This window comes from Tinamus guttatus, unplaced genomic scaffold, assembly GCF_059628265.1.
Source record: "Tinamus guttatus ecotype Peru unplaced genomic scaffold, ASM5962826v1 Tinamus_guttatus_pri_ptg000134l, whole genome shotgun sequence".
NCBI lineage: Eukaryota > Metazoa > Chordata > Aves > Tinamiformes > Tinamidae > Tinamus > Tinamus guttatus.
The window spans coordinates 1,830,939-1,845,032 of NW_028288668.1; the positions used below are offsets into that span (position 1 = coordinate 1,830,939).

At 39.4% G+C, this 14,094-nt stretch overlaps 1 protein-coding gene across 1 annotated transcript; it reads right to left on the bottom strand.

The window, feature by feature from the left end:
* Positions 1-11,539: 11,539 nt before the first annotated feature.
* On the bottom strand, positions 11,540-13,165 carry P2RY8 (P2Y receptor family member 8). Its single transcript, XM_010217693.2, has one exon. The coding sequence runs from the start codon at positions 13,107-13,109 to the stop codon at positions 12,036-12,038; it is 1,074 nt and encodes a 357-aa protein (XP_010215995.2). The 5' UTR covers positions 13,110-13,165; the 3' UTR covers positions 11,540-12,035.
* Positions 13,166-14,094: the final 929 nt, after the last annotated feature.

Consider the following 14,094-nt stretch of genomic DNA (forward strand, 5'->3'; position numbering starts at 1 on the left):
GGCCTGGCGGGGCTGGACCTCGCCGCGGGGTCGCTCCTTAGAGGCCGGCTTTGACACCCAAGGCCTCCCCACGTGCTGAGGGGGTTGCTGTTTCCAAAAAGGTGGTGGCCTCCGCTTCCATGCTCCGAAGAAACCATTTCCATCGCATAATTTGCTGCCAATTTTAGCATATAGGATATCCCATTTCACCTTTCTAAGGGAGTAAAATTATGCAACGTAAAAGCTCAATATTGTCCTTAAAAGAATCAACAGGCAGTGGGACGTGTTTTCTTAGCTGGCTAGCAAGAACCTGAACTAGATGCTCTGGTGTTACAAAATAACCCTTAGCTATTAAAATAGCAGTTTGCACTGAATAATTGAGTCTTGGTGCAGGAGCTTCAGCGCTATGCTGGTGAGCACAGGCAGGGCCAACAGCTTCCTCCCGTTCCCGCTCCGTCCGCTCTAGGGAGACATCCACGTGTAGGGACGTGCAGCGCGGATCCCTGCAGCAGCTGGTCCCGCACCAGCAGCGTGCCCAAGGGCCACCCTCAGTCCCCGGCCTCCCCAGTCGCTGGTGTCCAGGCACACGAGCCCCTGGGACTGCGGTCCCGCTCCAGTTGAAGATGTGGATCCCTCACACGCACATGCAAACGCACAAGTACATCCCAGTGGATATCCCAGACGATATTTGTAAAATACTGTGTAAAATACTACGAAAATATTATTTTTAAAATGCTAACAAACTAGGGAAACTATGCTGAAATGAAAAAGGAAATAAAATACTTGGGTTAAATACAACTGTGAACATAGATGCTATTCTTATAAGCACGGGGGACCTAAGCAGGCATTCATGTCTTTGATAAATCCAAAATGCTAGAAATAGTTCTGGAATATTGGGCAGCTGGAGAATTAAAATGGAAAGGAAAGATTCAGTGAGGAAATGTAAAACGGGAATATTTTACAATTGTCAGAGCTTGTAAGAACAAAATTGCTCTTTGTTTGCAAGGCTGCCAAGTGTGACACCATGCCTTCCAGATTTTGGAAGATACTACAGAAATGAAATCCAAAGTATCTTTTATATGATATTATTATACATTTTGATTGGGGAAAAAAAAAAAGGCACAGGGATCCTATCAAGTAACAGCAATTCATTCCCTGGCACACTCAGGTCAAGGATGTTCTAAAGTTCTTTTCCAAAAAGAGCTATGTCCCTGTCCTCAGTGTCTGAGAGTTTAACATAGGCATAAATGTTGATATGTGTACATTTTCAGTGTCCCTGCAGCATTAGCCAAAGAAAATGAAATTATAGTTGTAGCAATTGTAGGGATGCTCCTAGAATTGGGGACATGCTTATTATCCCATGTCATCACTTTATACTACACCTTGCTATATAGAGGGTATAGTCACTCCAGAGGAGCAAGAGGGTAATTCAGTGTTGTGTCTCCTGCAAGGGGCCTGCTATTTTCTCTTTAGGTGTAGTTTCACTGACATAAAAGAGCAGTAGAAAAGTGGTGACTCCAGCCCCATATATGTAAAGAATGATCTCAGCAGAAAGATCATTCCTTCTGGTTTGTTCTGATAGACAATAATGGAATGGTGCTACTGATCTGTCTAATCATTTATAGAGCCTGTAGAGACATACGCAACATAACTCATATTACATGTATGGTCCCATTAATGGAGGAATAAGACATGACTTTCCTCTCCTGATCTGCTTTCTGATATACATTGCTTTTCTCATTTGCAGAGAGATTTTACTGAGGTAAAATTAAAAATACAAAACAAATAATTGAATTTTTTATAGAGTCATATCCATAATATCCAAAAATGGAGATTGATGCAAGAATTTTTATGTGAAAAAAAAATGAGAAGTGGCTTTTTGTTATTATTTTCAAAGATCGGTGATTTCTAAATTTGTTATTCTGATAGGCATACAGGATGAAATGAAAAAAAAAACAGAAACATGAAGCTGTTAAAATACATGTTTTCATCAACCTTTAATGTTATTTATGCAGATCTAAATGTGCAACATTCAAAGGATCCCCTTGTGCACAAGATAGCGTCAGATAAGCTGACGGCTTATCTGTCAGCTAGGAGCAGACAGCTAGGAGAAATTTGACAAGTAATCTTTATGCACTTTATGCTGCTATAGCAGCTTGTAGTAGTCAGACAGAAAAAAAAGTGTGAGACTGCAGTGAGCTGACCAAGATGAAGATCGATAACAGCAGCAGTTATCAGGAAAGTTTCTGTCTTGGCTGACTATGCTAGTCAAAGATTAGCTTGTCCAAGGTTGGTTACAAAACTGTTGACTTTTTCAAATATGTGCTGCCTTTTAAAAAAGGCAGAGTGTTAGATTCTGAATTGCAGAGATATTTCTTTGATGTTTTTGTTCCACACTTCTGCTTTTCTGCCTACATATTTACACTATGGCTATCACTGTGATATTCAAAGCATGTAAATAATACTATGATGAACAAATTCTTGAATCTGCATTTAGGTATATTGCATCCAGTGCCTGGATATGTTATAGAGTCACAAGGGTTTCTTCTGCTGCACTGGTAGTTCAGCAGTTAAACTCAGTATTTCTGCAGCCTGAATCCTGTTGCCACGTAAATAATCTCTAGCAAAAAAAAAAAAAAATGGTATATTGAGCTATAAAGACCGGTGTTCCTAAACTGTTCATATGAAAAAAAATCCACAAAAAGAGTTCATAAAATAATTTCAAAAGATGTGTATGTGTATATACACAATATATATTTTTATGTACACAAATTATATACACTGAATATCTGTGTATATATATAACATGCACACAATTATATAAAATAGGATACACAAATATGTTTAAGAATGAAAACCAGCTTGTTTCTCTTAAGTGTGCCTCCTCTTCTATTTGGCCCAGAATAAGGGGGTACTGGAAGGACAACACTGTAAGGTTAGGAAAAGTGGGGATAAAACGCAGGTGATGGAGGCTTTATTGACTCAGCTGGAATCCCAGCTCAATTGGAAAATGAATTTTTTAACTCAAATTCCAGGTTGAGAACATTTGCGGGACTCTTACTTACATGTTTAGTCTATACATTTCCACAAGAGGGCAGTACATTCCACTCTTTCTCTGCGTATCTGCTTAGCATACTTTAAAGCAACACCTATAGTAAACTGGGCCTTGTAAAGACAAAACACCAAGCACCAATCCTAGTCAAAGCCCTAGTTCTAAATATAAGGACAACTTAATATACCTGTATGCACGTGTGTGTGTACTTATAGGTACAGTCAGAGCTAACGCTGACGTCAGGAGGCCTGGTAATAACTTAAGTGTTGGTGTGTAAAAATCAAGATGGGAGCTCTTGGAATTGGAGCACAGAAACATTTATTTTCAGATCAATAGGTGCTGACATACATTTGTAACAGGAAATGAGGTCCCTCCAACAAATTTTCATGATTGTAAGAACAGGAACAATTCCACCTTGCCACCCAAATACTTTTACGAAATACGATTAAAGTATATCATACCCAAACTTACAGCAAATATTGTTAGTTAGGGGCATTGTTTTTGTCTTATGTCTTCTCAGTCATTAAAGAAAATTTGTCTGCTGTATTAATACTTTTATACTTCTTTGAAGGCTTAGCATTATGTAGGAGTGTTTGCCTTGTTACAAAAGCTCAAATGTATTGTCCTATTAAAAGTGCACCAAGTGGTTTGCATTACTTAGAATGGGATGAGAATGCTGGGATACTGATGCATTCTGCATGCACTATGAAAAGCACCTGAAATACAGAAGGGAAAAATGTTCATCTGTGGACAATGATGCAGGAACTGGGGAAATTGAATCATTAGGGTCTCATTGCTGAACATTTTTGAAGAAAAAAAAAGTAATTGAATATCACTGACTGAAGACAGGGAGGTTTCTAACTGAGAAGGTGATACAGGCTCTCTGGAGACAGATGATGGAAAGACAACTCCAGTCATTTAAATGACACATTTGCCCTCATTTACGGAAGCAGAATGGGCTAGGGGAGGTGAGAAAGACCTGCTTAAGCATTTGCTGAGGTCAACAGGAGTTTTCTAGGTTGTGAGCGAGCAGGGCTTTCCACCAAGTGAACAAGCTCCTGTTTCATACATGAAGATAGCAAAATCAGAAGACAACTGTCAAAAGTCAGAAAGCGACAGGTCTTGGATAGCAGTGTTGCTGTTGTGTTATGGATCCATGGTAATTTGGAGATATATGTGGGTCTATCATCATCTGAATGTCTGAATGCAACCAGCAGTCAAAGCTGTCATGTAGCTTTGGGAAATGGATGGGGCAATCAACAGAAATCACTACCAAACATGAAGAAACCCAGAACAACACTTCACTTACTTAATATTAACTTTTTATCAAATAAGTTTCATGTTTTGTGCATGGTAAGCCAACATTTCCAGAAATATGAGTTCCTGTATTTTCTCTGTATCTAGGTAGCAGTTTGTTTGCCTGTTAATCACATTCCTTTCCTTACAGCAGGCATCTGGAGATTTGCTGCTGTTTCTTCCTTTTTCACTGAAGAGTCTCCACGTTCCTAAAATGAAACTGTCTGTTTATGAAGAAAATTATTTACACACATTGTTTAATTGAAGATGCACTCTTGCAGAGAGTATTTCTCTGTTATTTTTCCAAACTCTCACATACTGTATTTCTACCTCCAACTGCCACAGAAGTTACCCCTTCACCCCCCCTCTCTTCTCTGTCTTGAACCTGTTTATACCTCCCTGAGGTCTGTTGTCCTCTCACCTTGACAATCTGCTAAGGTACATAGCATAGGAGCCAGGCATGTGTAGAGGATGTTGGAAAAAGTTTAAGCACACAGGAAGCTTTGGCAGCTCCCAGCATTACAACATGTACAATTTCTGAATTTGGATAGCTCTGGCTTGCCAGAATCACTGTCCTGCAGTCAGTCTTCACCAAAAGCCAAGACAGTGAAGCAGAGTCTGAGGTACTATGATAATATTCTGGCTGGCAGCTTGAACTTGTTTCATAATGAAAGAGGCCTGAGAGTGGCCTCGTGGGAAAGCACATCTCTAAGTGCTGGGGATTTAAGTAAAAATATTGGAAAACATAAGACTTACAACAGAATAATGAAAGATCAGAGTTCCATAGGAATCCAGTCAAGTAGGGTTTTTTTTTGACAGTTAAGCCATCTTTTTTGTTGTTGTTATTAATAAGATATTTCTGCTAACTATCGTGTTCTACTGAATATCACCCACATACTCTATAATTATACTTTATGGGTTTGATGACAGAACATTTTTTTTTGCAAAAACTTAACACAGAATACATGGAATCTAGACAAATATATTAAAATGAATAGTACGAGTCAATTTCTGCTCTCAGTAACAACATTTAAGACTACGAACTACAGCATAAATGAGAAGAGACAGTTCAAGATTTATTCCAGTAGCAAATTCCTCTTTTGTTCTGGATAGATTTGATTGATGAGTTCAATAACCAAGTCTTATAACCCAATTGACTTGCAAGATTCATTAAGTATTGGAATTTTCATTCGGAGCACTTAAAGAAATGAAGTTTTATCTACATCTAAAAATTTTGCCAATAAAATTCTCCTAATGGATTTTGCACAGACAAGATACTGTCAGAATATCAAGAGTCACGCTCTTGAACTGTCACAGCTATGCCCGCTTTTAAGAGGAGACTCGTAAGATAAGTTGAATGAGCCAGCAATTGAGAATGTCAGTTCCACAAGGGGCCAACAAGATGTGTTGTTAATCGGCTCCAGTAACACCAGTAATGCTTTAGGAGAGGCAAGTGAAGAAAAAAAAAGATTTAAAAAAAAAAGGTGTTAGAAATAATGTTAGACCTTGAAGCAAAACAAGATGTTAGTTGAAGAGGATTGCACCATTCGTCATTGCCTGAATGTGAGAAACTTGTCTACCATGCTAAATGAAAGAGGGCCAAGGAGCAAGCTCATGCCCCACACTGGGGCACTCTTAGCCCCCTTTCTGGCTCTGGGGTAGACTCCTCAACAACAGTAGCCACAGCACCCGCAGGAGGCAGAGGGGAGGAGGCCACACTCACAGCTAGATGGTGCTCCAGGACGTTTCTGGCAAGCATTTCAGGGGATCCTATGGGTGACAGAGTGGGGCAGGTCAAGGGTCTGTCTAATTTACTCTGTTCTCCCTCAAATACTGGCCACATTTGGGTAACTTAGAAAGGCTAAGATCAAAGAAATCACATGATGATTTTGAACCTGGAGCCGATTAGTGTGATATGTTATCCCCTATTTGTTGCATGGAGAAAAAAGGTGAAACTCATCCCTATCTCTTTTCCACGTCTCACGATTTTGTAGACCTCTTTCCCACCTTCTTCATGTCAACTCTTTTCCAAGATGATGAGTCCTAAACTATTCAATTTACAAAGCTGCAGTTTCATACCTTAGGTTGTCATTGCTCCTTTCTCTGAACCTTTTCCAGTTCTTACAGACCTCTATGAAATGAAAAGACCAGAAGTATTCAAAGTAAAAAAAAGTGTGAGTAAAACTTGGATTTCTACCATGACATTGTCAGAACCCTGAGGCACTAATAGGCCTAAACAGGCCTGATTAGTCTCACCTGGGACTCCCACCAACACCCACTGACCAAGGGGCCAGGGACTCCATTTAAGTGCAGACCTGAGCTCTTACTGCTTGTCTGATCTATATGTAGACTTGTTTGCTGCTGTTTGGATTTGCTGACTGGGCTTGCTGGATTGACTTTGGAGCTATGTTGTCACCTGGGCTTATCCGATGGTCAACTGAGCCTGTACCTGACCCTGCTAGGGTGCTGAGAGTTTGCTCCATAGGGGTGAGAACACTGGGCTGCCATCACCCTCAGCTCCTGGCCTGGCTTTCCTATAGAAATCCCCCACTCTTTTCTGCTCCCAGGCATTGCAGTGTATGTGTGGTTGGTTGGTTTGTTTTTTCTCCTGTTTTTCCGATTCCTAATAATCCTTAATGTTTGACTTGTTTTATTCCTACTGCTGAGCTAGTGCTTGAAGCTACATATTATGATACCTAGATATAAATTAGTGTTCATTGAAGAGTCTGTCATGTCATATGTGAAACTATGACTGATTTTCTCCATGTGGACTCCACTTTCCCATGTACACTTTTCCCTTGAATATTCATGATTTATACACCTTCTAGGAGGCAGGCATTGCAACGACTCTGTGACTTACTTGATTATATGATTAACAGCTTAATCTCTCTAACTTTTTTTTTTTTAATTCCTCTTGGAGAAGAGTTGATTTTCTGCTAGATTAGCAAATTGAATCAGCTTGCTCAGCTGTTTGAAATTGTTTGGTTGATTTAAATCATTAATCCACCGCTAAATAAGCTTCTCCCTTCCTAGCCAAGGGGAAAAAAAAAAAACACATAGACCTGGGAATTAGTTTAAAGACAGAGATGTTTCTCGTCCTTGTGTTTACTACTGGCTGTTCACAAGTTCTTACTTTTTTTTTTTTTTTTTAGTGTCAGGGTGTTACTAGGTACTAGCATCTTCTGGGGTTTGAGATGAATCTGTTCCTGACAGTTTGCTCTAAAGATGGCTTGTATTAGATGTAGTAAACAATGTGAATTTAATATATGTGGTCAAATGACATTAAAAAACACCAGAATCCACAGGTATTAAGAACTTATATTTCACTGTGAAACATAATATTGAAATTATGAAAAAAGAATCCTAAGTGCAACTATTGGGCAGAGAGAGGTATTTCAAGGTGGCTGACATTTCATTCTAGTATTACAGCTTTTCAGCTTGCTTTTCAAATTTGGCTCTGTAAAGTGATATGCCAAAACCAGCTTCTGCCATATTAAAAAATCAAAAGGGAACAGATATACCAAAAGGAATCAGTCTCCAAAATCCTTGGGGGAAGGAAAAAAAAAAAAAAAAGGAGAGAGAATGAAAAAGGAGGAGAAAAAAAAATGAGGTATGCTAGTAATGGCAAGCAGATTTGTTTTATTTCATAACTTGTATTCCTAGTCTAGGACTAATGTATCAGTGGATCCAGGACTTAATGTCTAATCAGTGTCTATAAGTACCTCAAGGGAGGCAGTGAAGAGGATGGTGCTGGCCTCTTTTCAGTGGTGGCCACCAACAGAACTAGAGGTAATGGCCACAAACTGAAGCACCAAAAGTTCCACAGGAACTGAAGGAAAAATTTCTTAACAGTGAGGGTGACAGAGCACTGGAACAGGCTGCCCAGAGAGGTTGTGGAGTCTCCTTCTCTGCAGATCTTCAAAACCCACTTGGATGCAGTCCTGTGCCACGTGTTCTAGGTGACCCTGCGTGTGCAGGGGGGTTGGACTAGATGATCTCTAGAGGTCCCTTCCAACCTTAAGCATTCTGTGATTCTAAGCTGGGGGGTAACTCATGTACGGCAGATAAAACAAAGGAAGCAATCTTAAATCAGGTCCTTTTTATTTTTTATTTATTATTATTATATACAAAAACATATAAGCACATTCATAGAGATTAAATTGTTAAAAAAATTAAAAAAAGAGAAAAACAGAAGCCCATACACTTGTGTCTTCAGCACAGGCAAGTGAAAACGTAAGTCAGAATCCACAATTCCCCAAATGAAGGTGGTATAGGCACAAGCTTCTTGATAACTGCTCAAAAGGTATATACATATATCTGCATATACCTATATTAACACACACCCACAATATAAGGAATGCAGCAGTATTGTCACCTTATGGTGTCCCACAAGGACAGGTTGCCAGTGCCAAAGAACAGTATGATGCGATACTTCTGAAAATAATTTCTTATTTCTTCTTCTGTTCTCTTAAGGGGAGGAAAAAAAAAAGATTCACAGTATATACTGTCAACCTCAAAAGACTGATCTCTGTGTTCCTCACTCTGGGAGCAGTTCCACTGACTGGCATGGGATTTTTGTTTAATAAGAGCTAATTACAGGCTAGGTAGTGAGATGACATGAAGCACCTGAGAGGGGCATCCTTCCTGTGCCCTTTCAGGCAGCATCTGAAGAGGGATGAAGTGCTATGAAGTGTTGTGTGAGGTTGGAGAGAAAAACATTTTCAGTCAGTTTTAACCATCTGGTTTTTGTCCTGCAAAAGGAGCAATTCAATATTTTCAAAAGAGCAGTTTTTCTGCCCTTGTAACTCCATTAGATGTCAGTTATAATTGAGACATGTTTCAGCACATTTTAGGAGCCACTAAGAGCTTCAGGAGTAGACTCAAAATATACCAGAGTGAAAATTAGCTTTAGAGCAGGGCAAGTGGCTGTTTCATTATACAAGTATTTGTATGTTTGTGTATATATACACATATATATATTTATATTAGTATTTCCTCCAAAACAAAATTCTGCCTCAATAATATGCTGAAAACCATTTTGATAGTGAGAAATTTGGAATTCTGTGAAAGTGGATGATTAAAAGGGCTTGGACAGTAGGGTGAGCCATGCATTAGTAAGTTCATAAAAAGGTTTCCAAAACATGAGTAACCTGAGTTTCTGCCCTATAGATGTGGAACAGGTTAGAAGGAATCTAGTTTGTGAATGTTCTCACACAGTGCAGGTAAACGAAGGCCATATTCAAACTCTTCAAATTTAGATAATGTTTTTTGAGAGTACTGTGCTATAGCAGGTAACTATAAATGATGCGTTCAAAGAGAATGACATAGATGAGCTGGCCTTAGACAAGAGTCCCCAGCAAGCAAGCATCATTTTAAAGTTTCTCTTTAAAAAGGCAAAATTGTCTACACTCTTTTATCTCCTCCTCCATCCTTGGGCTTAGCTAAGAAGTAAATGTTACTTTTATGTCACATCTTCACCTTCCAGCTTACGGTCTCTTCCTTCTTGAGCCCTCTGCTCACGTTTCCTGCCCAGAAGCACAGCTCACATGCAGACATTTCAGAGCGTGTGCTGGAGCTGACAGAGGAACTTGGATCTGAGCCCCAACTCATATAGGGACAATTTCTGCAGGCTCTTCTCTTTCAGAATACAGAAGGTAATTTAGAGTTGCAAACCCATCTCGCCACATGTAGCTTGCCCAGGCAGCTAATGAGGGCAACTTCCATACAGTAACTTGATGGGAAGGTTTGGATTGACTGTTCGTTACTGAGGCTGGCCTTGCAGATGGAAAATACACATAACACTTATAACTAACGCTGTGAAATGAAACAAAACACTTTACATGACTTTTGAAAGGTATCACTAAGTCTACTGACTTATCCTGCTCTAAGAACTAATGATACTTCGACAGAGGTAGAACACAAATATTTCACAGTCCATTTTGTAGTTATTTAACTACTATAGCGAAGACCACGGTAAAATTTGGGATGGCAAAAAAGTGAAAGTACAGAGCAAATCACACCTCGATTAGTGGTGGAAAATGGGATTTTAATCATATCACATAAAAAGAAAAAGACATATAAATTGTAGCAGCCTTGGCCTGATGCCTTTAACTCGGACACAGAAAATACTGTGTTCAAAAATCAGTGTAACTTGCAGCCACTGCTCTGGGCAGTGTGTGTGATGTTAAAGAGATCTTCCTACTCAGAGTTGGATGAAGTCACAACATAGCAAAGGGTTATGGGGATAGTTTTGTCCTGCTTGTGAGAAGAAATTTGTCTGACTCTGTCAGGTGTTTTTGGCTCTTCATTGTCAAGAGAACCAAAAGTAGGTGTAAAACTGTAAATACCGCAGGAAAAAGATATGGTTCTGAGTCACCCTGCCTTCATCTGTCCCCCAGCACATATTTTGTAGCTGTTGTCTTTCAAAGCACACAGGCAATCGCTGAGGAGATGAAGAAGAGGCGCATGATACTATATGCAACAGGCTTGAATAGGTTATGTCAGAGAAAAGTCTGAGACATAGGACTGCACAATCAACCTGCCTATGTTCACAGCCTAACTCCAGGCTATTTGTTTGGTAGCTCTCCCATTCTCAAGACTTGTTTTCCTTTTTTTTTTTTTTTTCTTCTTTCTGTTTGCCTCCTTAAAATAAGTACATTCTGATGTCTGGCCACACAAACAAGTTTTCAGCTGGTTTCTGATGGCATAGAATCACTCCAATTTGTTGTTGAATTCTTATATATTTAGCTGAAAAATTGGTTAACAATCTACACCACCTCCATAAGGAAGATAGATTTATCATCCTCCTCCAATATAAAGCAAAATTCTCTACTTAGGGTGATGAACAACATGATCTATGGAGGACTGATGAAAAAGATTTGTTGATGCCAGTCATAAACCAGCAGCAGCATTATTACTGTAGTAGGACACTGTGAGAAAACTGTTTTCTTAAACCATCTGCTCTCCACTTTCCCGAGAAATTAATAACTTCAAGAAGTTATAATATGCTCAGCAGCTGAAGTGATCTCAGACACTGTTACTTTTAGCTTTTCTTTCATTTATAAGATATTTTGCTATACAAAATTGAAATAAATATTGCTAGTCAACCTAACCTTTCCAAAGGTTAATGTGGTTTTGTACAGATCCTGGGTGAGTGTTGTGGTGAATTCACAGTGGCTATACGTAATGCATAAACAGTAAAATGACAAACTATTTTTGTTCATTCTTTTATAAAAATAAAACACAAGAGGAAGCAATACATCAAAATAAGACCACATTGCTTAGGAAAATAACTCCCCTCTCCTAAACCCCACTTCAGTTTATGTTTCAGTTCATATACAGTAAAATTTCACATTCTCTGAGAATCCAAAGCCGTTGGCTAGTCACTGAGATCAGAGAACCTGAAAGTAATTTTTGTTCCAAACTTATCCTTTGATTTCATGCAGTAGAACTCACTCCAGGCTGACCATTAAGGGTCAATGTTGTTTTGGCGTAATTGGCTCCTTGAATAAGCTTAATTCCTTTTATTCTTCCATTTCTTCCCAGGAAACAGTAGCTTACTAAAGTAGCATGTGAGATAGTCTCTCCTGAGTATAGTTAAGCTTCTGTCAGTGGAGCAAGTTATTTTGAGGGTAGCCATTCAAAAGGAAATGCCCTGTTTCTCTTCTCAGGGAACACACGGGTGCCTTTCTGCCTGTGAAGTCCAAGGCTAAAAGACACTCTCCTGCCTTTGCAAGTAGACTTTCACTCCCTCTAACCCATCCATAGGTCCACTTGACATAGACCTGGCTGACATGGTCCTGCCAGAGAATAAGCTTTCCCTTCTGTTTTCCAAGCTGTCACTGAGCAGTGCCTTAGGACGAAACACTTGCATGAATTTCTGGTAAAATTCTTTGGATGCAAAGTAGTAAATGAAGGGATCGATACAATTGTTGAGGCAACTGAGACACAAGGTGAGCTTGTAGGCAGGGTACAAACTCTTTTCGTAAAATAGGCGGCTGATCATATGCACAAGCAGGATAAAGTTATTGGGGGCAAAGCAGGTGACGAATACTAAAAGGACTATCACTGCCAGGTATATAGATCTAGTCTTCTGCTTGTTACCATATCTGTTAGATGTCTGAATAAGCTTCCGAATGGTGGCAATATAACATCCCACTGTTATGATGAAAGGGATCAGAAAGAGCACGAAAAATAACGTAAGGAGAAAGGCTACCCAGGCTGCAAAGCTGGGCAGCATATCCCATTTGAGGACATCAAAACAGGTTACGATCCCCAGCTCTTTCACTTCATAGGTCAGATCTGTGCTTTCTAGTGGGTAGAGAGCTAAGAGCAAGAGAATCCACATTCCCAGGCAGGTAGCGAAGGCATACCTTTTTCTTCTCCACTTTATTAACTTCATTGGATATACCACTCCCATGTAGCGCTCGATGCTGATACAAGTCATGGTCAGGATCGAAGAATACATATTGGAGTAGAACATCACGGTCACAAGGCTGCAGAGAGTCTTGCCAAAAGTCCAGTGGTTGTTATGGGTGTGATAGATAATCTGGAAGGGAAAGCAGCTGGCCAGCATGAGATCTGTGATGCTCAGGTTGATCATGAAGATAACAGAAGGTGTTTTGGGTTTGATATGCCAGAAGAGCACCCAAAGGGAGAACAGATTGCCAGGAATACTGATGAGAGCCACGAGTGTATACACGGCTGGGAGGGTGACAGAGATAGCTTTATTCTGGAGCATTGCCAGTGTTTCATTGTCCAGCTGGGACCCGTTTTTAACCATATTCACAAGGTTGTTGAGGCCCTATAAGCTAGGTGGATCATATCATGAGCGCTTGGCTTAGAAACCTAGAAGAGAAATGACAGAGAGAGACGCAATAGGTCAGAACAGAAATTAAGATCGCATTTCTTCTATTAATTAACTTTTATAAAAGCCATAAATGCATAAAAAGCCATATTTCATCTTTGAATAAACTAGGTCCATGAAAATATCTCCAGAAAACTGGCTTCTCCTTCTAAATTGTGTTAGTGTTTTGCCAACATCGCTTTTTCTTCCTAGATTTGAACAGCTAAATGCAAGTGTGAAAAACCTCTCTTGTTGAATGGCTTTCTGATTTTTTTTGCACACCATATATTATCACACCTTTACTGTTATCACAATACAAAGAAAATCACATAAGCTTCAACAGTTTAAAATGAATTCAATGCCTGACATGGGAACACTATGCTGGAAGAGCCCCATGAGTTAAGTCCATCCTATATGCTCTCTGCCCTTAATATCATGAGATTTCTCTCTTCAGATACACATTTTTTGTTTGTTTCTTATTTTCTTTTTAACACAGCGAACAGTGGTCTGTTTCAAATAAGACCTGGAAAACTAATATGGGAAAAGAAAACATGCAAGCAATTATTTTAAGAGTATTCATGTTATAAACAGAGTTTAAGAAAAAAATAAACATCTATAATCAGGAACCAAGGGCAGATAGGAGTTACTCAGACAGGTTTTCAGGCTGAAGGCACCAGGCTAAAGAAGAAACAAGTCATTTTCTAACAATAAGAAAAGCTATAAGTTTCCACTCTACAAGATGTGAGTTCTTGGAAAATGCTGTTTGCTTCTAATTCTGCAAAATGAGTTTCAATTTTGCAGTCCGCAAAGCAAAACCATGCCTTCATTCTTTCTATACAGAATATATTCCTTGGCAGACAAAACAGGTTCCAGTTTTAGCTTATTTATTTCATACACTGTGCTAATATATCTAGCATCTGCA

Coding starts and splice junctions, on each gene's coding strand:
- P2RY8 (XM_010217693.2), bottom strand. CDS start 13,109: ATGGTTAAAAACGGGTCCCAGCTGGACAATGAAACACTGGCAATGCTC.